The sequence below is a fragment of the Anomaloglossus baeobatrachus genome, chromosome 6 (genome assembly GCF_048569485.1).
Source record: "Anomaloglossus baeobatrachus isolate aAnoBae1 chromosome 6, aAnoBae1.hap1, whole genome shotgun sequence".
Taxonomy (NCBI): domain Eukaryota; kingdom Metazoa; phylum Chordata; class Amphibia; order Anura; family Aromobatidae; genus Anomaloglossus; species Anomaloglossus baeobatrachus.
Window position 1 is genome coordinate 246,021,337 of NC_134358.1, and position 26,690 is coordinate 246,048,026.

Consider the following 26,690-nt stretch of genomic DNA (forward strand, 5'->3'; position numbering starts at 1 on the left):
CAACAGGTCAGACGCCTGACCGATGTTCCATTCATTCTCTAGGGGCTGCCAGAAACAGCCCAAGCACAGCACTGAGCAGCCCCAAAGGGAATGAATAGAGTGAGGTTGCACATGCACATTGCTGCTCCAATCTAGTTGGGATAAACGTTCCCCATTCTGCTGATTGGTGTGGATCTCAATGGTCGGACCCCCCACCAATCAACAAGTTTTCCCCTATCCTACAGATCAGTTGTCCAGTAGACAAGTACCACCTATTTAATCAATACTACTACTTTTATTTTAACATAATGGTGACTGCGCTGAAGAGTGCAATTAGTAGCTTAATAATGGACGTAAATACGTCAGCAAGTGGTCATGAAGTGGTTATTTATTTTTATTGATTCCATGGTACTGTACCTGAGAAGGGCTTGTATACAGCAGCACTCTAAAAGGCTAAAATATACTAACATTGAATCCAGGCATATTGGTACTGCATTACTGCTATTGGAAAACATGAGATGCAGTACAACCATTCCTATATTCAATGTTTGCAGATTTTAGCTTTTCAGAGTGCAGCTGTACATATTGTTGTAACTTTATTGAATCTTCAGCGTGCACATGTTCACACCTAGTAGATGTACTGGTCAGTCTTTTCTATATTTGCATTACATACAGAATAATACATTACAGTTAAACTAACAGTGAGACTTGTATAGCAAGGAGATGGCCCTGCTGTAGGGGCTTACATTATATAGTAATTATATAGTAAGTATATTATTGTACACATTTTTAACCTATTTTTTTGCGCTTGTGCATACATCACACATACATACATACGCACTTACTTCTTTGCCTGTGCTGATACAGCCATTGATTTCTGATATTACGCCTCGAGTTAGCATCTTAAAAAGAATCATCCTTGTCCGGGGATCCAGAACCTGATGGGGAAAAAATGGCCGTTGGTTTCAGTTTACTGTTAATTTTCCTATAAAATCAAAGGGGATGTCTGGGACTGCGATATTGATGACCTATTCTTACGGGTACTTTGCACGCTGCGACATCGCTACTGCGATCTCGTCGGGGTCAAATCGAAAGTGACGCACATCCGGCGCCGCTAACGACATCGCAACGTGTAAAGCCTAGATGCGCCGATAAACGATCGCAAAAGCGTCGTAAATCGGTGATCTGTGTCGCGTCGGATATTTTCATAATGTCGCACCAATAGGAGATACAATGTTGATCCTCGTTCCTGCGGCAGCACACATCGCTGTGTGTGAAGCCGCAGGAGCGAGAAACATCTCCTTACCTGCGTCCACTGGCTATGCAGAAGGAAGGAGGTGGGCGAGATGTTTACGTCCCGCTCATCTCCGCCCCTCAGCTTCTATTCTTTAGGAAGGAGGCGGGTCGCCGGCCAGAGCGACGTCGCAGGGCAGGTAAGTGCGTGTGAAGCTGCCGTAGCGATAATGTTCGCTACGGCAGCTATCACAAGAGATCGCAGCTGCGACAAGGGCGGGTGCTATCGCGCTCTGCATCGCTATCATCGGCTAGCAATGTCGTAGTGTGCAAAGTACCCCTTAGGAAGAATAATCAATATCAGACTTGTCTGGGTCTGACACACGTCTCCACCCCTCACTCCACCCCCCATAACCAGCTTTTAACTGGACGGAGCTGAACACTACTGCTCCATGCACTGTGTAGTCACTGTTCTCAATAGATGCTGATCTGCAGTACTCGATCGAGATCAGTCACTACACACTGTATGGATAGGTCACGAATCAGGTTTATTCATGGACGTCAATATTTGTGAACGTACTCATAGTGCTACAGAAAAAAAAACCCACCATGACATGGCTAAGCGATGGTTGGAAGGAAGCTGCATCTCATATATACACAAGACCCCTGCACCTGCTGAGCGCCTCCCAACTCAAGAACTGAGGCACCCACTGGAATCTTTTTCTTAGGGAATCTGTTAAACAACCTGGTATTCATTTATGGCACTGCTGAAAAGAAAACATACCTGTTCAACAGTTGCTCTATCAGATTTGTCTTTAACCCGGTACCTAGTCGTAAAAGAGAAGGTACATGAATAAATTCTATCATCTTCTATTTAGCAATGAACATACACAAGGGTGTTTACTCACTGGTCTGATTCTTTTTGTCTGGATTTCTCAGTGATTTTATTCATAACCGAGTCAGAAAGAGACAATTTACCTAAAAAGCAGTAAGGCGTTAGTCCCACAATCACAGTATTTGTCACAAAGCACAGTATCTGGATATCTATTGTTAAAGGATCATTCAATAAATATTAAGAAACTCGCTGGATCCGGGGTCTGGAACCATGAGAACGAGTTCTGCCATAGTGAATGTAGCAGAGGTGCACATGCGCAGACTCTGCTCCATTCACTGTCTATAGGACTGCTGGAAATAGCAAAGCGCTGTATGTGTGTCTTTGCTTGATTCAGGATGGGGCTGTACAAGGGGATCCCAAAGCCTGATCTCATAACTGGGGGTCCCAGATATTTGGGAATAACACTAATATGCAGACGAAGCCCAACAAAGTATCTTACTTGCACATTTGTGTCACTTTATCTCCTGCCGCTCGGTGCACACAACTTCACAAAGCTAAATAAGCAGTCAATCTTTTCAACTAAAAGAAATTTTCCAGTAGCACTCTGCTTCTCCTCAGTGCTGCAGGCTGCGCTCTTGTGATGGGTGACTAAAGAAACTTTTTTAAATCACTGTAATGTTGCAAACGGGATGAGAAGGTAAATTGGTGTCCAATTAGAATAGGTTTCAATATTGTGAATGTGACCTATTTATCACTTTTATAAATATTCACTATTGTCTTCAATGTGCCAAGATCTACAAATTTCAATGGTGGTTCAGGAGTATCATCAAGACTCGTGTGGAGACACAGGAGCAGAGGGCAAGTCAGCTCACAAGTTAGGCTGCTTTCACACTACGTTTTTTTAACATGCGTCATGAACGTTTTTTTAACGCAAAAATGGATCCAGTGCAAAAGCATTTTCATTTCAATGTATTTGCAATGGACTCGCGTCAACATGCTTTCACCTGCCTTTGCGTGCGTTATAGTGAGGATCCAGCGACTTGCAGTTTTTTAACTTTTTTCAAAAACGCTACTTGTAGCGTTTTTGAGCTGCGTCCAAATACTGTTTTTCACTGGATCCTGACTATACCGCACGCAAGTGTGGCGCCCCTGACCTGGTCAGGCACCACTGAGTACTGCACCCATGCTGGGGACAGTACAAAACAGGTAATCCAGAAGGCTGACCGAGGTGTGACTACACAGGCGCATAGTGATCAGGTCTCACACATTTACCTTTGAGAGGACCCCTGGGGATCCCAGGAGGGGGCGAAGCCTCCATCTCCACTCGAGGGGTGGAGGGGGCGAAGCCTCCATCTCCACTCGAGGGGTGTGGTAGAGAGCCTGGTTGCTAGGTGACGTAGGCAAGAACAGGAGAGGAGGGAAGAGTGAGCCGAGGACAGTTGAGTGGTGAAGTTCAGGGAGGGCAGAAGCAGACCCTGTAGCTCTACACAAGGCTGACAACGTACGCGCAGTGACTACCGACGGGGGAGAACGGTCACCTGGGAGTGCTGCCCGAAATCCACACACAGCTAAAGAGAGAGCAACGGAGTGGAAAGTAAGGAGACTGTCAGGGAGATACCAGGCCCAAACGGGTAGCAGGTCCCAGTGCAGGGATAGATTCACCTTTCCTTTGCCAAACCAGCATGAGGGGGCACTTTACACCCCCAAGACAACACCACAGAGTCCGCAGCCACATAGCCAAAGTTAGGGCCCATAGCTCACAGGAGGCAAGCAGCCGGAGTGACCTGGTCCAGGCTACAAGCAAACGGGCCAAAAAGAAGGGGAGAGAGGCACCAGCAACTTCCCTGGGCGACCCCAGCAGGGCTTCAAGCAGGGGTTACCTCAAAACACAACGGGCTAAGGAAGGCGAGTTGGTAGCCACCCTCATAAGTCAGCCTGAAGGACACCTGGTTCCAGCCTGGTTCATCCCAGCTACGCCCGGGTTACTCACCCTGCCACCATCAGTGAGTAAAATCCCTGAAAGACATCCTGCTTGTGCGTGTGAGTCATTCTGCGACTTGTAGTTCCACACACCTACACGGGACCCTGGGGCATGCCTCACTCTCAGGAGGCTATTACAACTGACTGCACCTACTATCAGCCCCAGGCACCCCTAACCTGCAGTGGCGGTCTCAACTGACCGCAATTCTGAGAGTGGCGTCACGACAATCAAAATAGAAGATTTCCTACCTGTGACAAGATCCAGCCGAGTGGAGTCCCTGAAGGTAATGCACCGCTGCACCGACACCGAGCCTCGGGGCCCCACACATCTGGCGTCACGAACAGGATAAGGACTAGACCTGTTCAGACAGGTGACCATGTGCCTGGGCGGTCCGCTTGGAAAATTGGAAGCGCCGCCATATTGCCACCATGAAAAGCGCGCTGAAAAACAACAGCAGCCCGCGCTGGGAGAAGTTACCGCCCACGAAGAGGTGTGGCTACCCAGAGATCCCCTGCAGAGTCCTGACCTCGCGAGTGATGAGAGCGGAGGCGTTCAGAGACGTCGGGACAGAAAGGGAGCCAGAAGCCTGCTGCTGGGAAAGGAGTTGCAGGAAGTGAAGGAATTGGCACTTCGGCTGCAAGAAGAAGTCAGAAGTCTGCTGCTGAGAGAAGACCTGGAGAGCAGCGACGACGTGGTGAAGATGGCGTCTGAAGATAGGAGCCCAGAGCCGGGTTCCGCTGCCTGGTGGTCCTGGGAGCTTGCCCAGTTCAGTAACCGACTGGAAGCGAGGATCGTGCAGCAGATCAGAGAGGGACGCACGGAGCTTCTGGAGATGGCTGCGGCGGTTCAGGCCTACGAGGGGAGAGCCACGCGACGAGTGCCAGACCGAGCGGCGACGACTCAGACCCCGATGATGCCACCGATGGGTGAGTCCAGTGTTGCCCCTGCCAGCGCGAGTGCCCCGACCCCTGCTGCCACGCCCGCGGTCCCTGAAGAGGCGCCCGGCGCGGCGACGCTGAATCAGGCCGCAGCCACGTCAGGTGCGGCCCGCCAAGGACCGGCTGCAGCTGCGACGCCAATCCAGGCCGCAGAAGCGCCCAGCCCGGCCCGCACAGATCCCATCGCAGCTGCGACGCCAATTCAGGCCGCCGCAGCGATGCCCTGCTCGGCCCGCACAGATCCCATCGCAGCTGCGACGCCAATCCAGGCCGCTGCCACGCCAGGCTCGGCCCGCCAAGACCAGGCCGCTGCCACGCCAGGCTCGGCCCGCCAAGACAAGACCGTACAACTATTTACCCCGGCCTGCAAGGCCAGAGCAGACACCGCTCCCCAGCCCAAGGAAGTCCCTGCTAGGAAGTCCCTGCTGGGGGAGGACCCCGAATACTGGAAGCTGAAGGCTGATCTAGAGGCCCACTTCCCAAAGGAGATGGTGGACCGGTATCTGCTCCCTCCGCATACTCACAGGAAGACTCCTGCAACATTCATGCCAAAGGGTCCCCCGCCCTGGCCTGCTGATGAAAATCCATCCCTAGCGCTGCCACAAGAGGAGTGCCCAGAAGAACTAAGGGGGAGGGGAGGCCAGGAAGCTGAGAAGCTGACCTCAGAGCCATCAGCAGTGGATGCAGCACCAGTCCAAGAGCCCGAGATGCTGCCGTACTCCCGCTGGGATGAAGAGGGCCCGACATCCTCCGCTGAGGAAGATTTGCCCAGACACCACACCTGGGAGCCTGCAAGCAGTGAAGTAGCAACCCAGCAGAATCCAGCCCGCAAGACACGGCGCCGCAGCAGAACAAAATTTTCCCCTGCACAGCAATCTCCGAATAGGAAGGATGAAGTAACAGCCAGAGACTTGGAAGAGAAACGGTCTTTAAGAAGAGCCAAATCACAGGTCAGAGGCCCACTTTGTCGTGGAGTAGTGGAAGACTTTAGTTTAAAATCAGGATATGGCTTTATAGTTGCACCTGGCATGAAAGAAGGTATCTTTGTAAACAGAAGGGACGTTAGAGCCCATTTGCCTAGAGGACATCCAGGAAGAAACTTACAGATGGGAGACTCAGTGGAATTCACCATGCACCAAGGAGAACGCGGATGGTACGCACTAGATGTCAGACCATGTACCAGAAATCCCTACAGTAAACCTGCTGTCTTAGCACCACAAGAAAAAGAAACAGACACAGAAGAAGAGGAAAGAAAAGACAAAGAACCCATTGATGAGACCACTACAGATGATGACAGAGATGGAGAAAGCAACAGGTGCCGCAGCCCTACAGGCCCAAGCCCTGGTAAGGAGGAATCTGTGTAAAGCATGTAAAGTAAAGTAAAGTACAGAAGTTAAAGTTTGAAGTTTTGCAACGTTAATGTTCAAGAAATGTGCCCACATGAACTAATGTGAGAAACCCATGAACCTTAAGGCTATGAACTGGCTATAGCCACAAACTCTCGCAGTGTTTATAGTTACCCCAGAGGTACCACCACCAGAGCCAGCCTGTTTAGGGGCCTGGCTCGCCTGCAACCAGGGAGCATGCCTGTTTATGGGGCCTGGCTCTCCACCACAAACAGGGTACCTGGTCAGCCCCAACTGTGGAGGCCGCCTCTACATCCTGCCAGAAGAGGCTGAAGGCGCGGCTCCACCAGGCCAGGTATACCCTGAAACCACCAGACCATGAAAGCCGCCTCTACATCCTGCCAGAAGTGGCTGAAGGCGCGGCCAACGGGAGAGGCAGATGGGAAGAAAGGTCTGGGGAAGCTGATGGCCCAGACCTGGTTACCAAAAGAAACCGGTGACCTGCCGCCTGAGAGGGTTTAGGGTGGGTTAACGGACTTGTGGGTGGAGGGTGGTGATGTATAGTACCTGTTGGTTTTAAAACGTTTTACCATGTTTTACTGTTTTACGCATTTTAAAATGTTGTCTTGCAGCCCGAGGACGTGCTGGTGATAACTAAGGGGGAATGTGGCGCCCCTGACCTGGTCAGGCACCACTGAGTACTGCACCCATGCTGGGGACAGTACAAAACAGGTAATCCAGAAGGCTGACCGAGGTGTGACTACACAGGCGCATAGTGATCAGGTCTCACACATTTACCTTTGAGAGGACCCCTGGGGATCCCAGGAGGGGGCGAAGCCTCCATCTCCACTCGAGGGGTGGAGGGGGCGAAGCCTCCATCTCCACTCGAGGGGTGTGGTTGAGAGCCTGGTTGCTAGGTGACGTAGGCAAGAACAGGAGAGGAGGGAAGAGTGAGCCGAGGACAGTTGAGTGGTGAAGTTCAGGGAGGGCAGAAGCAGACCCTGTAGCTCTACACAAGGCTGACAACGTACGCGCAGTGACTACCGACGGGGGAGAACGGTCACCTGGGAGTGCTGCCCGAAATCCACACACAGCTAAAGAGAGAGCAACGGAGTGGAAAGTAAGGAGACTGTCAGGGAGATACCAGGCCCAAACGGGTAGCAGGTCCCAGTGCAGGGATAGATTCACCTTTCCTTTGCCAAACCTGCATGAGGGGGCACTTTACACCCCCAAGACAACACCACAGAGTCAGCAGCCACGTAGCCAAAGTTAGGGCCCATAGCTCACAGGAGGCAAGCAGCCGGAGTGACCTGGTCCAGGCTACAAGCAAACGGGCCAAAAAGAAGGGGAGAGAGGCACCAGCAACTTCCCTGGGCGACCCCAGCAGGGCTTCAAGCAGGGGTTACCTCAAAACACAACGGGCTAAGGAAGGCGAGTTGGTAGCCACCCTCATAAGTCAGCCTGAAGGACACCTGGTTCCAGCCTGGTTCATCCCAGCTACGCCCGGGTTACTCACCCTGCCACCATCAGTGAGTAAAATCCCTGAAAGACATCCTGCTTGTGCGTGTGAGTCATTCTGCGACTTGTAGTTCCACACACCTACACGGGACCCTGGGGCATGCCTCACTCTCAGGAGGCTATTACAACTGACTGCACCTACTATCAGCCCCAGGCACCCCTAACCTGCAGTGGCGGTCTCCACTGACCGCAATTCTGAGAGTGGCGTCACGACAATCAAAATAGAAGATTTCCTACCTGTGACAAGATCCAGCCGAGTGGAGTCCCTGAAGGTAATGCACCGCTGCACCGACACCGAGCCTCGGAGCACCACACAAGCGCATGTGAACGCTGGCATGCTGATAGACAGGTTCCTGCTTGCTCTACTGAGCATGCCCAGAAACCAGCCTGGCGTCATCAGTCTCTCTATCCCCCTCCCTCTCTCCCCCGCCTGAGAAAGGTGGACGCTCGTAACCAAGGTAAATATCGGGTAACCAAGCAAAGCGCTTCACTTAGTTACCCGATGTTTACCTTGATTACGTGTGCAGTGAGCAGGCAGCCCGGCTCCTAGCAGCTACGGATGCTCGTAACCAAGGTAAATATCAGGTATCCAAGCAAAGCACTTCGCTTAGTTACCCGATGTTTACCTTGGTTACCAGCGTCTGCAGCTGTCAGATGCTGGCTCCCAGTCTATCACGTTCAGTTCCCCTCACTCCCGATCACATGACTTCAATGCCCACCCATAAACTTCAAGTGGCAGGATCCTGCAAAATAACACATGCGTTTGCATGTGTTTTTCTTTGTAAAAACAGGATCCACTTTTCCAGCAAAAAAACGTTCATGACGCATGTTAAAAAAACGTAGTGTGAAAGCAGCAGTATAACTGGGACTGGTTCTATCTACTGTATTTCTAAGAACGCCATAATAAGCCCAGCATAGAAGAGACCACACCAGAACTGTGCCGTGGAGCAGACGTGAGCTCGTGTGCATGTCCGTTTTTCTCCGGCAGCACGGGTGTCACGCGGTCCGCACACGTACCACACGGATGTAGTGTGGATGCGGTCCGGTGTGACACGCGCCGGAGAAAACTCACGTGTCAGAGAAAAAAATAAATCTTTAATCACCTTCTCCGGCCCTCCTGTCTCTGCCGCTGCTGTCACTTGCTGCCGACCGCCGCTCATTATGCTCATTTAATATTCACTTCACTGCGGCGGCATTAGCGGGGAGTCAGCAGGGCTGGAGACCGAAGATCAGCACCACGGACAGTGACGCCAGGGACAGGTGAGTTGAAAGTTCTCATTCTCCGTATGTTATCACGGATAACACACGGAGAACACACGTAGTGCCATAAACACGGCACACTGAGAGGAAAACGCACCTTTGACACGTCCGTGAAACACCTGTGTGATTTTCACGGATGTGTGAAGGGGGCCTTAGGCTGAATTGGGAACTGACAGTGGCTGCACCACGGATGGCCGCCGTCTATTCACCTCACGGACCTAATCATTAAAATGTAGGAGTCTGGTCAGATCTACACGTCCATGAAACACCTATGTAGATGAGCACGCAGGATTGGATATGAAGACAGGAGTGTACTGTGCCGTGACTTGGGCACAATATGCATACATCATACCTAGATTAATCTTGTTCTCATACTTCTGGAGGACCTTGTCCGTTGCTGTGTAGGCCTTGGATGAATTAGTCTTCATATCTTGCCTGTTAGCCTGCAAAACAATAGAAATCACATACTGGAGACACTGTACTTACAGAGGAAGCTGTCAGTCACTGATTAGCACAGTTATTGGGAAGAGACTTTGTCCTGATAAGCCCATTGATATCACAGGGAACCTTTCAGCATGTTTGTACATGTAGACATAATGGTATGGCTATATGAGTGTTAAGGCCCCTTTACACACTGCAACATTGCTAGCGATATCGCTGTAACATCACCGGGTTTTGTGACGTAATAGCGACCTCCCCAGCGACATTGCAGTGTGTGACACGCATCAGTGACCTGGCCCCCGCTGTGAGGTCACTGATCGCTACAAGTCGTTCAGGACCATTTTTTGGTCCTTTGTTTCCCGCTGCGCACCATGTATATGTGTGTTTGACACCGTTACAACGGCATCGTTAGCGACCCAGCCCATAGGCGTGCTAGCGTTCCCTTTCCAGCGAGGTCGTTCTGCAGGTCCGGATCGCTGTTGCGTCGTTGGCCAGGTCTGCCTGTTTGACAGCTCACCAGCGACTGTTAAGAGACTTTGTAGCGATCCCGGCCAGGTCGAGATCGCTGGTGGGATCGCTAGAAAGTCTCAGTGTGTAAAGGGGCCTTTAGTGCCCCAATAAAAGTTAGACTTTTTAGAGATCTGAGATGAAGAAAAAAAATAAATGTAGAAACCATATGTAAATGAGCTTGGAAGTGCACTAGGGGTGTGTCACTGCCTTGGAAATGCATTCCAAGTCCCCATACACCCCCACGGTGAACCTCCAGCCTCATTTGCATGTGGCTGCTACAATGGATCTGCCATGACGGGCAACTTGTTTCTCTAAACAACAGGGGACAAGCTTTTCCACAACTAACGTGTAAAAATGGGCTGATGGACTCCATCTCACCTGCGGGTTACTCCCTCTTGCAGACGTATAATGCTTCATAATATTTGTGCTGCTGTTTTCCCAGTACCAGCCATCATCATCCTCATCATCTTCCTCGCTATCCTCTTCATATTGCTCTTGAGAAGCAAGCTCTTCTTGTCTCTGGAGGAACTTGTCATAACCTTCCTCACTTTATTACATGGACCATGGAACAGGAGAAGACAATAGTAACATAAGTTCTAATATAGCAGCAGCATTACCAAAGGAGATATATATAATGCGTGCACTGGAAAACAAATGTATACATAGTATATAGCTGTATCTCTATGTACTAGATAGATGGTTTATACAGGTGTGAGTGTGTATACTGGTAGTGTGCACAATAATATAAATATATATATTATATATATAAAATTATTAATACTCACACTCATATGAACCATATATACAGTATATACACGCAATGATATACACCATGCATACATATGTTTTCCAGTGAATATACATACATACACACATATATATATGTACATTCACTGGAAAACATATGTATGCATTGTGTATATCATTGCGTCTATATCCTGGATATATGGTTCATATGAGTGTATTAATTTATATATATAGTAAATACAGCTCTGGCAAAAATTAAGAGACCAGTAATAATAATATAATAATATTTATTCATTTATATAGCACTAACATATTCTGCAGCGCTTTACATACATTGGCAACACTGTCCCCATTGGGGCTCACAATCTAAGGTCCCTATCTGTATGTTTTTGGAGTGTGGGAGAAAACCGGAGAACCCGGAGGAAACCCACGCAAACACGGGGAGAACATACAAACTCCTTGCAGATGGTGTCCTTGGTGGGATTTGAACCCAAGACCCCAGCGCAAGCAAGTGCTAACCACTGAGCCACCGTGTCGCCCATGCAGTACACAGTTTTAGGCCTCTGCCACACTCACGTGAAAATCACGCACGTGCCGAGAGACACGCATTTCCCATGCGTGTAGGTAAGTACGTGTCTCTGGTACGTGCGGGACACGTGTGTTCTACGTGTGCTATCCGCGATAGCACACGTAGAAGCGGTAATTTACATACTCACCTGGTCCTTCCTGCTGTCCGCGCTGCTGTCCGTGGTGCTGATCTTCGGCTCCAGCCCTCCCGTCTCCCCGCTGCTGCCAGGCAGTGAAGTGAATATTAAATGAGAATAATGAGCAGCGGTCGGCAGCAAGAGGCAGCAGCGGCAGAGACAGGAGGGCTGGAGAAGGTGAGTAAATGTTTTGGGTTTTTTTCACTGACACGTGTGTTTTCTCCGGCGCATGTCACACGGGACCGCATCCACACTACACCCGTGTGGTACGGGTGCGGGCCGTGTGACACCCGTGCTGCCGGAGAAAACACTGACATGTCAGCGCTTAGAAAAACGCACACACGTACAAACGCACACGGACACACGTTCCGTGTGGTTTTACGTGTGTGTGCCTGCTACAATAGGGTAGCATTGCTGAACGTGTCTCCGTGCCGCTGGTACGTGCAAAAAATGACAAACACGTACCGGCGGCACGGATGTGTGTCGCAGGCCTTATAAAAATGAGCTTCTCTACATGTCTGACAGCCATTCCATTCCAGTGTCCGTTGAATTCCATCCAGAGTACACCTCATTCTACTTAATGTGCTTCTGATTAGGTGATCACCTGAGCCAAATCTTATTTAACAAAAGAAAGTATAAAAAAAAAAAAAAAAAAAAAAAAAAAAAAAACAACAACACACTGCTGTGGTCTTCACAATCCTCTTTCAATGGAACAAGCTGGATGGCAAAACAAGTGCTAGTAATATCCCAAAAGTAATAGGAATGAAAAAATAACTTTGAACCATGCCTAAGGAGCTGGAAAGAACAGTCTTGAGTGAAGAATAGAAGGGCTCAGAGTGTCATGTTGCCTCCATCCTTAAAATTTCTAAGACACCAGTCCATTACAACAAGGTATAGCAGCAGACATTGGCGACAACAAAGCTACAGCCCGGAACAAGGCGAAAGCGGCTCTCCACTGACCGGGATTACCGTCATCTTATTCAAATGTCACTCAGCAAACGCAGGATGACATCAAGTGACCTACAAAAGGAATGGCAAATGGAGTGAAGTGCACGGCAAGAACAGTTCATAACAGGCTCCTAGAGGCAGGGCTCAAGTCATGTAAAGCTAGAAAAAAAGCCTTTCATCAATGAGAAGCAAAGAAGAGCCAGGCTGAAGTTTGCCAAAGACCATAAGGATTGGACCATAGAGGACTAGAGTAAGGTAATCTGCTCTGATGAGTCTAATTTTCAGCTATGCCCAACACCTGGTCATCTAATTGTTAGACGGAGACCTGGAGAGGCGTACAAGCCACAGTGTCTTGCACCCACCACTTTGGTGGAGGATCGGTGATGATCTGGGGATGCTTCAGCAAGGCTGGAATTGGACAGATTAAACTTTGCGAAGGACGTATGACTCAAGCCGCATACAAGGTTATCCTGGAAAACCAGTTGCTTCCTTCTGCTCAGGCAATGTTCCCCAACTCTGAGGACTGGTTTTTCCAGCAGGACAATGCGTCATGCCACACAGCTAAGTCAATCAATTTGTGGATGAAGGACCACCACATAAAAACCTTGTCGTGGCCAGCCCAATCTCCAGACCTGAACCCCATTGAAAACCTCTGGAATGTAATCAAGAGGAAGATGGATAGTCACAAGCCATCAAACAAAGTAGAACTGCTTAAATGATTGCACCAGGAATGGGATAAGGTCACCCAAAAGTGTGAAAAACTGGTAGAAAGCATCCTAAGACGCATGAAAGCTGTGATTAAAAATCATGGTTATTCCATAAAGTATTGATTTCTGAACTCTTCCTGTTTCTAAATGATTATGATATTGTTTTCTTAGCATTATTTGAGGTCTGAAAGCAATGCATTTTTTATTTTGTCCATTTCTGATTTTCAGAAAATAAATACATACTTTTTTGCTTTGACATTAGGAGACATGTCAGTAGTTTATAGAATAAAAGAACAATTACATTTTAGGCTAAGTTTACATTTCCGCTAAAATGTATCAGTCACAATCCGCTGCTCTTGTAAACAACGGAATCCGTTTAGCGGATTCCGCTGCTCCCATAGACTTGTATGAGCAGCGGATTGTGACTGATGATGCTGCGTTGCACCCTCCGCCCGACTGATCAGTCGTGGAACGACTGACCGCCGGGCGGGGGGAACGCAGCATGTAACGTTTTTTGAGCAGCGAGATCCGTCAGATTTCGCTGCGCATGCTCTCTGGCTCCCTGCACACGTCACCAGCTTTGGTTGGTTACCCGATATTTACCCTGGTTACGGTGCAAGGAGCCAGCGCTAAGCGGTGTAGGCCCGTAACCAAGGTAAATATCGGGTAACCAAGGTAAACATCGGGTGCTTTGCTGTTACCCGATATTTAGGCTGGTTACGTGTGCAGGGAGGCCGACACTTCCCCGCTCGGCCCCGCACTCCGCACATGTATGTACACACACACACACACCTGTCCCCAGCCATGCAGACAAGCACTGCCACTGACACCCTCATCTGGCCCCGCCCCCCGCTCGGCTCCGCCCCCTCCCGCACTTTGCATGTGCACACACACACATACATACATGCACATACACACACTCACTCACACATACACTCACCTGTCCCCAGCCATGCAGACCGCAGCACTTCCACTGACATCCTCAGCGCCTGGCCCCGCCCCCCGCTCGGCTCCGCCCCCTCCCGCATTCAGCATGTGTGTGTATACACACACACACACACACACTCTCTCTCACTCACTCACCTGTCCTGCAGTCCCTGCGGCACTGACGTCCTCAGTGCCACGGCCCCGCCCCCCGCTCGGCTCCCCTCCCCCCCGAACTCCGCCCCCCGCACACAACGGAATCCGACAAAGAATTCTGTTCTTTGTCATCCGTTGTACAGCGTTGAACAGCGCATCAGTCACATGCGTCAAGCGACGCATGTGACTGATACAAAACAACGGAAATGTGAACTTAGCCTTACTCAAATCTAATATATAAAACTGAGTATGTATGTGTGTGTCCGCTAAAGGAATCCGCACCGTCGCATGTAGAATCACAAAACTTTGCACAGACACTTCATGTGACCCAGGGAACGTCGTAGACTGTTTTGACAGGAAAATTTAACACCGCGCTTTACAGTTACTCTACAAAAAACATGCCTCCATTAAAGTAAATGGAGCCTGGAACTACTGGTTTTAATAGAAGCTGTGATAGGTTGCTATAGGAACAAAAGACATTCATAGTATAAGAAGCTTACATGTGAGGTGATATGATGTCGGTGGGGAGACGGACCGGGCAAAGAGCCAGACAGACACAGGCAGAGATAGAGATAGACTGATACAAAGACAGACAGAGATAGAAATAGACAGACAGAGACATAGACACAGACAGACAAGGAAAGAGACAGACAGCGACACACAGAGACTGGGGGAGAGACAGTTACTATCCCGGGCAACGCCAGGTACTACAGCTAATATACCTAGAAAGAGAAAAATCAGGAAAACTGAATATTGCAGTGGTCTCAATTTTTGCCAGAGCTGTAGATATAAAATCTCACACTAAAAACCATATGTATACATGGTTTATACTGAATGTGTGTATACTGAACTACATATATGTATACATTGTTTAGTTTTACATATATACACACATACTGCATACATGGTTTGTTTTATATATGTGTGTGTGTACTGTATACATAAATATCAGTAGGTATATACCCACACATGTGTACTGAAACACATGAATATATGATGTAATAAGTGTGTGTGTGCTGGAGACGTGTGTATATACTGAATTGCATATACAGTATGTATACATTGCTTCTATCAGTGTGTGTGTGTGTGTGTATATATACAGGATACAGTTTATGGTGTGTGTATACTGGACTGCATATACAGTATGTATACATTGCTTCTATCAGTGTGTGTGTGTGTGTGTGTGTATATACAGGATACAGTTTATGTTGTGTGTATACTGGACTGCATATACAGTATATATACATTGCTTCTATCAGTGTGTGTATATATAATGTAGTATACTAGTGTGTTCCACATATATACATAGTCTACATCAGTGTAGCTGTACTGTATATGAGAAGCATATGTACAGTACAGTGTATACACACAGGCTCTATAGACCCCTGGAGTAACACTGTCTGTGCCGCCTGCATGAAGCTCATAGATCCGCCATGTTTCCGCTAGACAGGCTCGCTGAGCGGTTGTGCCGCGGTGCACGTCCATGTCTGCCGTCTGTTATGGAGGACTATGGCACAGCGCCCCTACCTGTCCAGCGCCTCCGGCTCGTTCGCCATCTTGCTGCTCTCCTGTACTAACATGTGGCGGAAGGAGCCTTCACGTGTTTCCTGTTAGCTCACGCCTGTGCTGCTAACCAGAAAAGTGCCGGCAGAGGGCGCAGTGATGGGAGCAGTGCCGGCAGAGGGCGCAGTGATGAGAGCAGTGCCGGCAGAGGGCGCAGTGATGGGAGCAGTGCCGGCAGAGGGCGCAGTGATGGGAGCAGTGCCGGCAGAGGGCGCAGTGATGGGAGCAGTGCCGGCAGAGGGCGCAGTGATGGGAGCAGTGCCGGCAGAGGGCGCAGTGATGGGAGCAGTGCCGGCAGAGGGCGCAGTGATGGGAGCAGTGCCGGCAGAGGGCGCAGTGATGGGAGCAGTGCCGGCAGAGGGCGCACTGATGGGAGCAGTGCCGGCAGAGGGCGCAGTGATGGGAGCAGTGCCGGCAGAGGGCGCAGTGATGGGAGCAGTGCCGGCAGAGGGCGCAGTGATGGGAGCAGTGCCGGCAGAGGGCGCAGTGATGGGAGCAGTGCCGGCAGAGGGCGCAGTGATGGGAGCAGTGCCGGCAGAGGGCGCAGTGATGGGAGCAGTGCCGGCAGAGGGCGCAGTGATGGGAGCAGTGCCGGCAGAGGGCGCAGTGATGGGAGCAGTGCCGGCAGAGGGCGCAGTGATGGGAGCAGTGCCGGCAGAGGGCGCAGTGATGGGAGCAGTGCCGGCAGAGGGCGCAGTGATGGGAGCAGTGCCGGCAGAGGGCGCAGTGATGGGAGCAGTGCCGGCAGAGGGCGCAGTGAGGGCTGTGGTTTACAAACGAGTCTCTGCGACATTTCGGGGCAGAGCGATCTGTGAGGTGAAGCTGCGGCACGATGTCTCACATCACCAGTCATTATAATGGGACTATAGGCGACATTTTGGAAGGGGAAAAAACTAAACCGTGATTTTACAGATGTGGGAATTTTGTCCCCAATTCATTATGGTGTTTCTCCACTTTCTGGAGTAATGTCCTCTAAGGCTACTTTCACACATCCGGCTTGAGCTCTGCGGCTCAATCCGGCTGTGCAAGCTATGCAACGGATGCGGCGAAAACACCGCATCCTTTGCATAAGTTTTTCCCTTGCGGCCAGTCCGTTTTTTGCCGCTTGCGGCATGCTACTGAGCATGCGCAGTGGCAAAAACCGCATGCGGCGGCCGGATGCGGTTATTGCCGCATCGCGCCGCATCCGGCCGCCATAGGCATGCATTGAAAAATGCGCCGCATCGGCCGAATGCGGCGCGATGCGTTTTTTTTTTGCCGCACGAAAAAACGTGCCAGGCAACGTTCCATCCGGCCGCCGCATCGGCTAAATCTGCCGCATGCGGCAAAAAACGGATGGAACGCAAGGCCATGCGGCACAATGCGGCACTGATTAAAGTCTATGCAGGAAAATCGCAACCGGCAGCAAAAAAATCCGGTTGCGATTTTCCTGCAAAGTGCCGGAGTGTGCCGCATTGCAGAAACCGGAGGTGTGAAAGCAGCCTTACAGTGTCTGTGGTATATATGTACCTTACTTGAAATTGTTTTGCCACTTTCTTTCATTTTTAAAACCCCGATTCATCAACATTAGTGATTTTCCAGCCGGTCTAGATGAGCCCCTGACTATAGCAAGCTTTGTGGTGAGGCGTCCGTGCTCCTCGCCACCTCACTGCGGTCAGATATCTGGTATAAGGTTCCCCACAATTGGTCACGAATTAGACGAGCTGTGGCGCCTTCCATGTTGGGAGAAACTGGAGTAAAAACAACAAAAGTTGCACAATTTTTACACATCTCCCAAAATTTAGATTATCCAGATGTTTTAGATTCCTGAAATGCAACTTTTACCGAATGTCACATTTTTGGGTGCATCTCGCTCCAATCTATGACTGGAGTAAGGTTTCTGGAGGATTGTTCAATTTGGCATATTTTTGCGACTTGTCAAAGGGTTTTTACCTGGCTGCTAAAAATGGTTGAAAAGATAAATAAACAGCATTTTTTATTTTGAATGAATGAATTTCTTGTGCCATTTTGAAGAATCAGGCCCTCTGTGTCTGTGGAATCATAATTGGATCATATCGTATGTTCATGCAATGCCCGGACAGCTGGAAGAGTTCACAAAAAGTCTGGACACCTGAAAGAGTCCAAGAAACATCCGGACACCTGAAAGTGTTCATGAATGGGCTGGTCAGATCCAGACATAAAAAGTCCGGATCCGCGCGGTTTCAAAGTTGCCCGGGTGCCGGTCCCAGGATTCCGGGTGTTGGATCCAGATCCGGCACTTGAGAAAATAAAGGAAAAATAAAGAAAATAAGATGAGGCGAGCGGCTCATACTTACCCAGGCTCCGGCCTGGCTGTACGCTGCTCCTGCACCCTGCATGGCTTTCCCCGACCAGCGGCCGGCCTGGCGTCTGTGATTGGTTGCAGTCAGATGCGCCCCCAGCCTGCGTGACGCGTCTCCCTGCATCCAGTCACTGCTCATCATGGCTCATTCATTCTGCACTCACAGTGGTCAGCCATGCTGCTCTATGGCCGCTCGCTGTGATATTCAGATGTAACAGAGCTGAATCGCCGTTGGATCTCATGTAGTTTACTTCGGACCTGCAGGGATGTGTTGGGGTTAATAAAGTGGTGAAAAAGGGGGTGTTTGTATTTTATTCCAAATAAAGGATTTTTTCGGTGTTTATGTTTGTTTTACTTTCATTTACAGATTAATGATGCGGGTGTCATAGACGCCTGTGCCATCATTAATCTAGGGCTTAGTGGCAGCTATGAGCTGTTATTAACCCCTTATTACTCCGGTTGCCACCGCATCAGGGCATTCGAGAAGAGCCAATAAAGCACCGGGCTTGTCACATCTAGTAGATGTGGCAATTCCGGGCAGCTGGAGGCTGATATTTTTAGGCTGGACCTCCCCAACCTGAGAATACAGCCCTAGCTGTGAGCTTTATCTTGGCTGGGTATGAAAATTGGGGAGACCACGCGTAGTGTTTTTTTTAATTATTTAAATTATTAAAAAAAAGCCACATTCGGTTCCTCATGCCGGAGTCTCACTTGCGAGGGACTTGCACGAGTCTCGCATCGCATTACCCGCCACGGCCGCACACTCTCCTGACAGGAGTGGATCAGCTGCACATATTTCTATGCAGCTGCACGCTCATGTCTGGAGAGCATCAGGCCGTGCCGGGAAATGCGGTGCGAGACTCGCGCAAGTGTGACTCCAGCTTTACAGTGCGCTCACAAGAACCGTATGACTTGCACAAGTCTCACATCCCATCACCTGGCAGCTGCACACTCTCTGGACATGAGCGTACAGCTGTATAGAACTACATGCAGATGCACGCTCCTGTCAGGAGAGTGTGTGGCTGCCGGGTGATGCGATGCGAGACTCCTGCAAGTGTGCGACTCCGGCCATATTTTGATATACAGCCATGGTAAAGCCCGACAGCTGGGGTCTGCAGCCATGGGCTTTATCTGTGCCGGAATCAGGATATGAGGGACCCTGCGCCGATTGTTTTATTAATTCCTTTATTTTTATACCACCATACTCACCCACAAACAGCTGAACTGCTTTCCCTGTCCATAGGCCGTCCTGGCGTGTGTGATTGGTTGTAGTCAGCTGACACGTTGCCACTCAGGGTGGGGGCGAATCTAACTGCAACCAATTACCTGTGCCGGTGGGTGGGGAAAGCAGTGAATATTCAATGAGGGTTAATTGTCAGCTCCGGAAGGGAAAGCATGACCTGGAAGCAGCTTCCCGCCATGACAGAGGTTCAGTGAGTACACCGCGCACACTCCTACCCCCATAACCCTCCTACCAACATTTTTAATCTCCGGATTCTGGTTCCCATAGACTTATATGGGTACCCAATTCCAGACCGGATCCTTTTTTTTAACAAATTCAGCAGGGACCCGCCGGTCCCGGTTTTCTGTGAGTTCGACCAGCTCTATTCATGAAATGTCCAGACAAATTACAGAGTTTGCAAAACATCTGGACGGCTGAAAGAGTTGGTGAAACGTCCAGACACCTGAAATAGTTTGTGACCTGAAAGAGTTCACAAAACATTCGGACACCTAAAATAGTTTGCAAAACATCTGGACACCTGAAAAAGTTGGTGAAATGTCCGGACACCTGAAAGAATTGGGAATAACCTGGGCATTACCTAGATTGTCCAAACAAATTTGGACAGTAGCGTAGAATGAGTTGTTGTCCCCAGGACAAGGCAAGTACAACCCAGTAATAGTACACCCTAAGTTTCCTAAAGGTCTTCTTAAAATTAATGATCGCCCCTCCCACAGAAATAATTCCACCTTTGTGCCCCTTCCCCCAAAAATAAAATGTTTACTCACCTAATCCGAGCAACCGCATCCCCTTCTTCCCTGCACATAGAGCCGGCCAACAGGTGGTGAAAGGCAGTGACATCATTGCACCGCGTGTGCCATGATACTGTCCAGTAGTGATGGTTGTTTATGAATGAGCTGACTCAAAGAGCCAGTATCTTTACATTAAAGATGAAAGCTCCCCCCAGTGAGAGACTTGGGCACTTTTAATGGTTCTCAATGGTGATAAAATAATAAAGTCTGGGCTGCCGATGCCACCAAAACATTGCGTACCCTACGTCAAAAAATGCTCAACCATTGGATTATTTCAGGTTGGTGTGGTTTCAGCCAAATCAGGATTGTACCATAAAACCGGTTTGAAAAAAGCCACCTCATTCCATCTACACCTGAGATTCTCCAGAGAAAAGCTCCTTCAAAGTGGACAGTATAGAATGAACTATAGCCGGCCTAGGGAGGAGTGAAGTGTGGATATTTAGAACAGATGGGAGTAGCTGCACCTGAGATTTAAACTGTTAGATCACTGCAGGATAGAAAGGAACTTTAACCCCTTCTGCACCGAATGGAATTTAATAAACAAACTCAGGGTAAATGACAAGCGGGCACTAAAGAGCATCTGCGATCAGCAATACATTTTGACGTTCTGATCCTAGATCACTCAGAGATCACATCCGGCTGTGACATCAGGAGCGCCAGATGAGTAGTTACGCCTCTGTATGCACCTTGCCACAAATCTAACCGGTCTTCACTGAGCAAAGAGCTGTGGTGTGGTCAGCGCTGACGCTCATCATGAAAGTGACAAGTGGCGGTTTTTACCCCCATCCCGCCCACTTTGTCATAGCTGGCAAAAGTGTTATGAGTATGCCAAAAGTCCGAAAATATTAACAGAGCCTCGAGTTCTGCCAAAATGATGCAGCTTTTCAAAGCTTTCTGCCCCAGAATAAAGCGCAAAAGCTGTGATGAATCGTACCTGATGCGCTTACTGTTCTCTATCTCTAAGGGTATGTGCCCACAATCAGGACTGCCTGCGTCCTGGACACAGCGGGTCCTGACCTACGGGGCCACGAGACTCCTCCTCCGGAGAACGCAGCTGCTTGTACCCACGATCAGGGTTTAGTGCGCTGCGATGTCTCGCTTGTGTTCTCTCTACGGAGGATGCAGGCAAATCCACAGCAAACAATTGACATGCTGCGGTCTAGAGAGATGCACCGCAGGTCAGTGTTTACTGCAGAAAAAACAAGCACAGTGGGCACAGGATTTCTAGAAATCTCATCCACTGTGCTTGTACTGTACAACGCAGCGTTTTGGATGCAGCTGAAGCATACTGCGTCCAAAACACTGCAAACACTGATTGTGGGCACGCAGCCTAAGAAAAAAAAAAGTTCTGTTTGTAAAGACAAGCATTTTGAGTCTATGCAGGCTGATATATGGTTTTGTTCAGACCAGATTAATATGGTATAGGCTACAGAGTGAGATATATATATATATATATATATATATATATATATATATATATATTATATATATATATTTATATATACACACACACACACACATCTATATATATTTATATATACACACATATATACACACACACACACACACACAAACATATATATCTTTATATACATACACACATATATATATATATATATATATATATATATATATATATATATATAAAATATATATATATAAAATATATTCTCCATCTGAAGATGCGGATCATCTGTATATCTCTCCAGCCGCGCACGCTGTGGCACGTTGCACGTTGTACCTTGTGCATACGGCTGTACACCACGAGGTGGCGCCAGTGACAACCAACCTACTAGTGCGCAGATGCTAGTACACACGTTGCGCATGCGCGTGAGCCTCCAGTCCTCGCGCTTGCTCAGTGCTAGGGAGATTCCGGGCGGCAGTGTGGGCCTCGGCTGAAGCAGAATGGCGACTTCTCTGGGGTCTAACACCTATAACCGGCAGAACTGGGAGGACGCGGTGAGTGACCGGGGGGCGCGGGTGTAGTGTGTGGGGACGGGGGGCTTATGTAGGCTGGTCCCGCTGTATGGAGCCTGGAGCAGGCGGGGAGGCCTGAGTAGTGGTGTTAGGCCGGGGCAGCTCACAGTCACCAGTGCAGCCTGTGCTGATACACCATCACCAGTATGGAGAGCAGCCTTCCTGAGGATAGGGGCCACAGTGAGCGCTCAGCAGCCATCCCACACCTATGGCACGCCTCTGTGGTCAGGGGGTGTGTGGCACAGGGGCGCCCGGCTGATGGGAAATCACCTGCAGAGTCTTCTACACATCAGACTGACCGGCCGAACCTCCCAGTATTGCCAGACTAATGGGGGGGGGGGGGGGGGGAGAAGGATCTGGTGTGCCCACCCTGGCCTGCTGACCTCTGGTCTCCCTTCTAGAGGTATGTAGCTCCAGCTGTCAGCCACTCCTGTGTATGGGAGAGCCGGCCACAGGACCATCAACATATCTACGATGAATGGACCACATACTGATCATACCTAGGCCAAATCTGACCATATTAATGCTTTTAGCTGGCAATCTAATGTCGATTGGGCATGTTCAATATCTGCCAATCACATTGTTCTCCCAGAGGTAAGCTGCCGGCCGACGTGTCATCCAGCGACTCATAGAGAATGAGCTCTGAGGCTGACCGCGCTGCAGTGCAGGGTCGGCCGAGATGCTGAATGAAGCATCATTTGGCCAACAGCCATGGAATGTGTATGGCCACCGTTACAGGTAGCATTAGCTCTAATTTCAAAGCCTAGTGGCCCGTAAGGTGCCAGAAGGATCGGTGACTACCACGTTGGACACCGATGTGAGCACAGCCTTAGATTGCAGTTACACAATCCTAGTCTGGCATGCTCCACTTCTCACCATTAAGTCTAAAAAACCTAATGGCTCATTCAGATGTCCGTATCGGAACACAATGCACGGACTGTCTGGCGGGTCACTCACCCAGCGGGACAGCTTCCTATATCACGGACTGTCTGGCGGGTCACTCACACCCAGCGGGACAGCTTCCTATATCACGGACTGTCTGGCGGGTCACTCACACCCAGCGGGACAGCTTCCTATATCACGGACTGTCTGGCGGGTCACTCACACCCAGCGGGACAGCTTCCTATATCACGGACTGTCTGGCGGGTCACTCACACCCGGCGGGACAGCTTCATATATTTCTCTACAGCTGTCTCTCACTCAGGTCCAGAGACCCACCACACAGTCTGTGTATTATGAATGCACCTTTAGGAAAAGCTCAACCTAAGGCTATGTTCACACACAAACCAGAAAGATAAAGCGATTTTGCTTAGTTTTTACCGCATTTTGCCCAATGTGTTTTTTTTAAGGCTAATCAATTGACTGCAATGGCTCAAAAACGCTGACAAAAATGCAAAAAGAATTGACATGGAGCATCTTCAAAAACGCAGCCAAAAAAGATGCCCAGTGCTGACAGCAAAATAGAAATCTAAGGCTGTGTGCACACGTTGCGTTTTTTACTGTGGAAACGCTGCGTTTTGAACCGCAGCGTTTCAGTGGCAAATTGCATGCGTTCAGCTTTCCCAGCAAAGTGTATGGGAAAGCTGAAAAATCAGTGCACACGCTGCGTTTCTAAACGCAGCGTTTTTGATGCCAAAAATCGGTGCGGAAAGAAAAGCAGCATGTCACTTCTTTTGTGCGGTGTGGCTGCGTTCTCTCCCCCATTGAATCAATGATGTGGGTCAGAATGCAGCTACACCGCAGTGACCTGCTTTTTTGTTGCGGTCCGCGGGCTTTGTCGGCACGCCAGAACGCAGGCATTTACCTGGAAGTGAGGTCAAGAGGTTTCCTGTTGACCTCACTTCCTGGCAAAGTTCAGGAAAGCCCCCGGTGTCGCCAAAGTGCCCGCCCCGACCCAACAAAATCCAACATGGCCGCGCGCACAGTAGCGCACCGGCCGCCCTGCTCCTATGTTATCTGTCGCATGTGCCTTGAGACATGCGACAGAAAAATGCACCCAGGCCCTGCCCGTTCACCCCAATTCCCCCTGGTGTCATACATACCTGTCCGGTCGCAGCGCTGATCCCCCGCGCCTCCCTCCTCCTTCACAGCAGACGCCGGCCGGTCACATGTGCCGAGCAGCTGACAGCCAGCACTGTGTTCAGTGTGAGCTGTGCTGGCTGCTCGGCACTCTGCAGCTGTGACCCGGGGAGAGTGGGTGCAGATTTTTGCACCCACTCTCCTCAAATGGAGGGTCTGCCCTCCTAGAAAATGGGGGATACGTTCCCTGAACGTGCCCCCATATTCTAGAAGGTCCAGAGCCGACGTGGGACGTCCAAATGGATTTCTGCGGACCCATTTTTTTTATTAAATTGGAGAACAAGGGAATGATTTGGGGAGTGTTTTTTCTAATAAAAAATGTTTTGTTGTCTTTTTTTGCTTTTGTTTACTGTCAATTAGTTATGTCGGGTGTCTGATAGACGCCGTGACATCACTAATTGCTGGGCTTGATGCCAGGTGACATTACACATCTGGTATCAACCCCATTTATTACCCCGTTTGCCAACGCACCAGGGCGCGGGATGAGTTGGGGCGAAGCGCCAGGATTGGCGCATCTAATGGATGCGCCACTTCTGGGGCGGCTGTGGCCTGCTATTTTTAGGCTGGGAAGAGTCCAATAACCATGGCTCTTCCCACCCTGAGAATACCAGACCTCAGCTGTCAGCTTCACCTTGGCTGGTGATCTAATTTGGGGGGACCCCATGTTATTTTTTTTTTATTATTTTTATTTATAAATAAAAAAAAAAAACCTGGGGAGCCCTCCAAATTGATCACCAGACAAGATGAAGCTGCCAGCTGTGGTTTGCAGGCTACAGCTGTCTGCTTTACCCTGACTGGCTATCAAAAATAGGGGGGACCCCACGCCATTTTTTTTTTGTTTTTGTGATAAAAACTAGGCTAGGCACCCTTTAGTGCCACATGAAAGGTACTAAAGGTGCCAGCTTAGAATATGCAGGGGGGGGGGGACGTTGTATATATATTTGACCTCCATTGACGCTTTTTAGACTGGATGCCCACAATCGGGGTTTGCAGCGTTTTGGGCGCAGAGTGTTTTCCCTGCGTCCATGACGCTGCGTTGTGCAGTAGAAGCACAGTGGAAGGATTTTTAGAAATCTCATGCCCACTGTGCTTCTTTTCTCTGCAGCATAAACCGACCTGTGAAGCAGCTTCCCGAGCCTCAGCATGTCAATTTATGCTGCGTAGATGAGTGTTCTCTGCAGGTAGAATAGAGCTCCACAGCAGCCTGAACCCAAATCGTGGGCATGGGCAGCTGCGTTCTCCCGTGGGAAACACTCACATCTCTGCAGGAAGGCTGACACTGTGTACTAGACGCCATGTCGCTGGATCATGGCCACATAGCCCAACAGTGAGAATATTGTTTCTACAGCTACATTTTGGGGGAAGTAGCTGTGGATTCAAAATGATTAATATACTCCTGAATAAAATCCTTGAGTGGTGCAGATTCCAAAATGGGGTCACTTGTGGGGGTTTTCTGACGTATAGGTACCCAAGTCTTAAAAAACGCACCTAAAAAAACGCATGGAAAACGCATGAAAAACGCATGCGTTTTCGATGCGTTGTTTCTCAAAAAGCATTGTTTACAATTCTCCCCTCTGCCAGAGGGTGCGTTTTTTTTCCGCGCGGAAAAAAAAGCAACGTGTGCACATACCCTAAGACTTTTCTGGGAGAAGGAAATGCATGCATGTGTGAACATAGCCTAAATGTTTTGTGTTCTTGTAGCGATCCTGGTAAGTGCTACAGTGCCTTGCAAAAGTATTTGACCCCCTTGAATTTTTCAACCTTTTCCCACATTTCAGGCTTCAAACATAAAGATCAAAATTTTAATGTTATGGTGAAGAATCAACAACAAGTGGGACACAATTGTGAAGTTGAATGAAAGTTATTGCTTATTTTAATTTTTTTTAAAAAATAAATAACTGAAAATAGGGGCGTGCAATATTATTCGTCCCCTTTACTTTCAGTGCAGTAAACTCACTCCAGAAGTTCATTGAGGATCTCTGAATGATCCAATGTTGTCCTAAATGACTGATGATAAATATAAGGCTGCAGTGCTTTCATACATCCGGTTTAAGCAGTGCGGCTCAATCCGGCTCAAAAACCTATGCAATGGATGCGGCGAAAAAAACGGATCCGTTGCATAAGTTTTTTCCATGCGGCCCGTCCGTTTTTTGACGGATGCGGCTTGATACTGAGCATGCACAGTGCAAAAAACGGCATCCGGCGTCCATAGGCTTGCATTGTAAATCGCGCCGGGTCCGGTGCGATGCGTTTTTTTTCGCCGCACAAAAAAACGTGCCAGGCAACGTTTCATCCGGCCGCCGCATGGGCTAAATATGCCGCATCCGTCACAAACTGGACGCAAGGCCATGCGGCTCAATACGGCGCTGATGCAAGTCTATGAGGAAAAAACGCAACCGGCGGAAAAAACCCCAAAACGGTTGCGTTTTTTCTGCAGAGCGCCGTATTGTGCCACACTGCAAAAACCAGATGTGTGAAAGCAGCCTAAGCCAC

General features: G+C 49.3%; 2 protein-coding genes across 2 annotated transcripts in view; one reads left to right on the forward strand and one right to left on the reverse strand.

Moving 5' to 3' along the window:
* The window catches only part of RIOK1 (RIO kinase 1), a 108,505-nt gene extending 92,698 nt beyond the window's left edge, over window positions 1–15,807 (reverse strand). The window contains exons 1-6 of the mRNA XM_075316462.1: window positions 15,755–15,807; window positions 10,420–10,588; window positions 9,443–9,533; window positions 2,121–2,190; window positions 1,997–2,039; window positions 825–917 (exon numbers count right to left, since the gene is read on the reverse strand). Of these exons, the coding sequence (XP_075172577.1) occupies window positions 825–917; window positions 1,997–2,039; window positions 2,121–2,190; window positions 9,443–9,533; window positions 10,420–10,588; window positions 15,755–15,807 (519 nt within the window). The remainder of the gene's footprint in view (window positions 1–824; window positions 918–1,996; window positions 2,040–2,120; window positions 2,191–9,442; window positions 9,534–10,419; window positions 10,589–15,754) is intronic.
* A 6,177-nt stretch (window positions 15,808–21,984) lies between these two features.
* The window catches only part of RBM22 (RNA binding motif protein 22), a 51,649-nt gene continuing 46,943 nt past the window's right edge, over window positions 21,985–26,690 (forward strand). Inside the window, exon 1 of the mRNA XM_075316463.1 lies at window positions 21,985–22,100. Coding sequence (XP_075172578.1) covers window positions 22,047–22,100 — 54 coding nt within the window. The 5' untranslated portion in view covers window positions 21,985–22,046. The remainder of the gene's footprint in view (window positions 22,101–26,690) is intronic.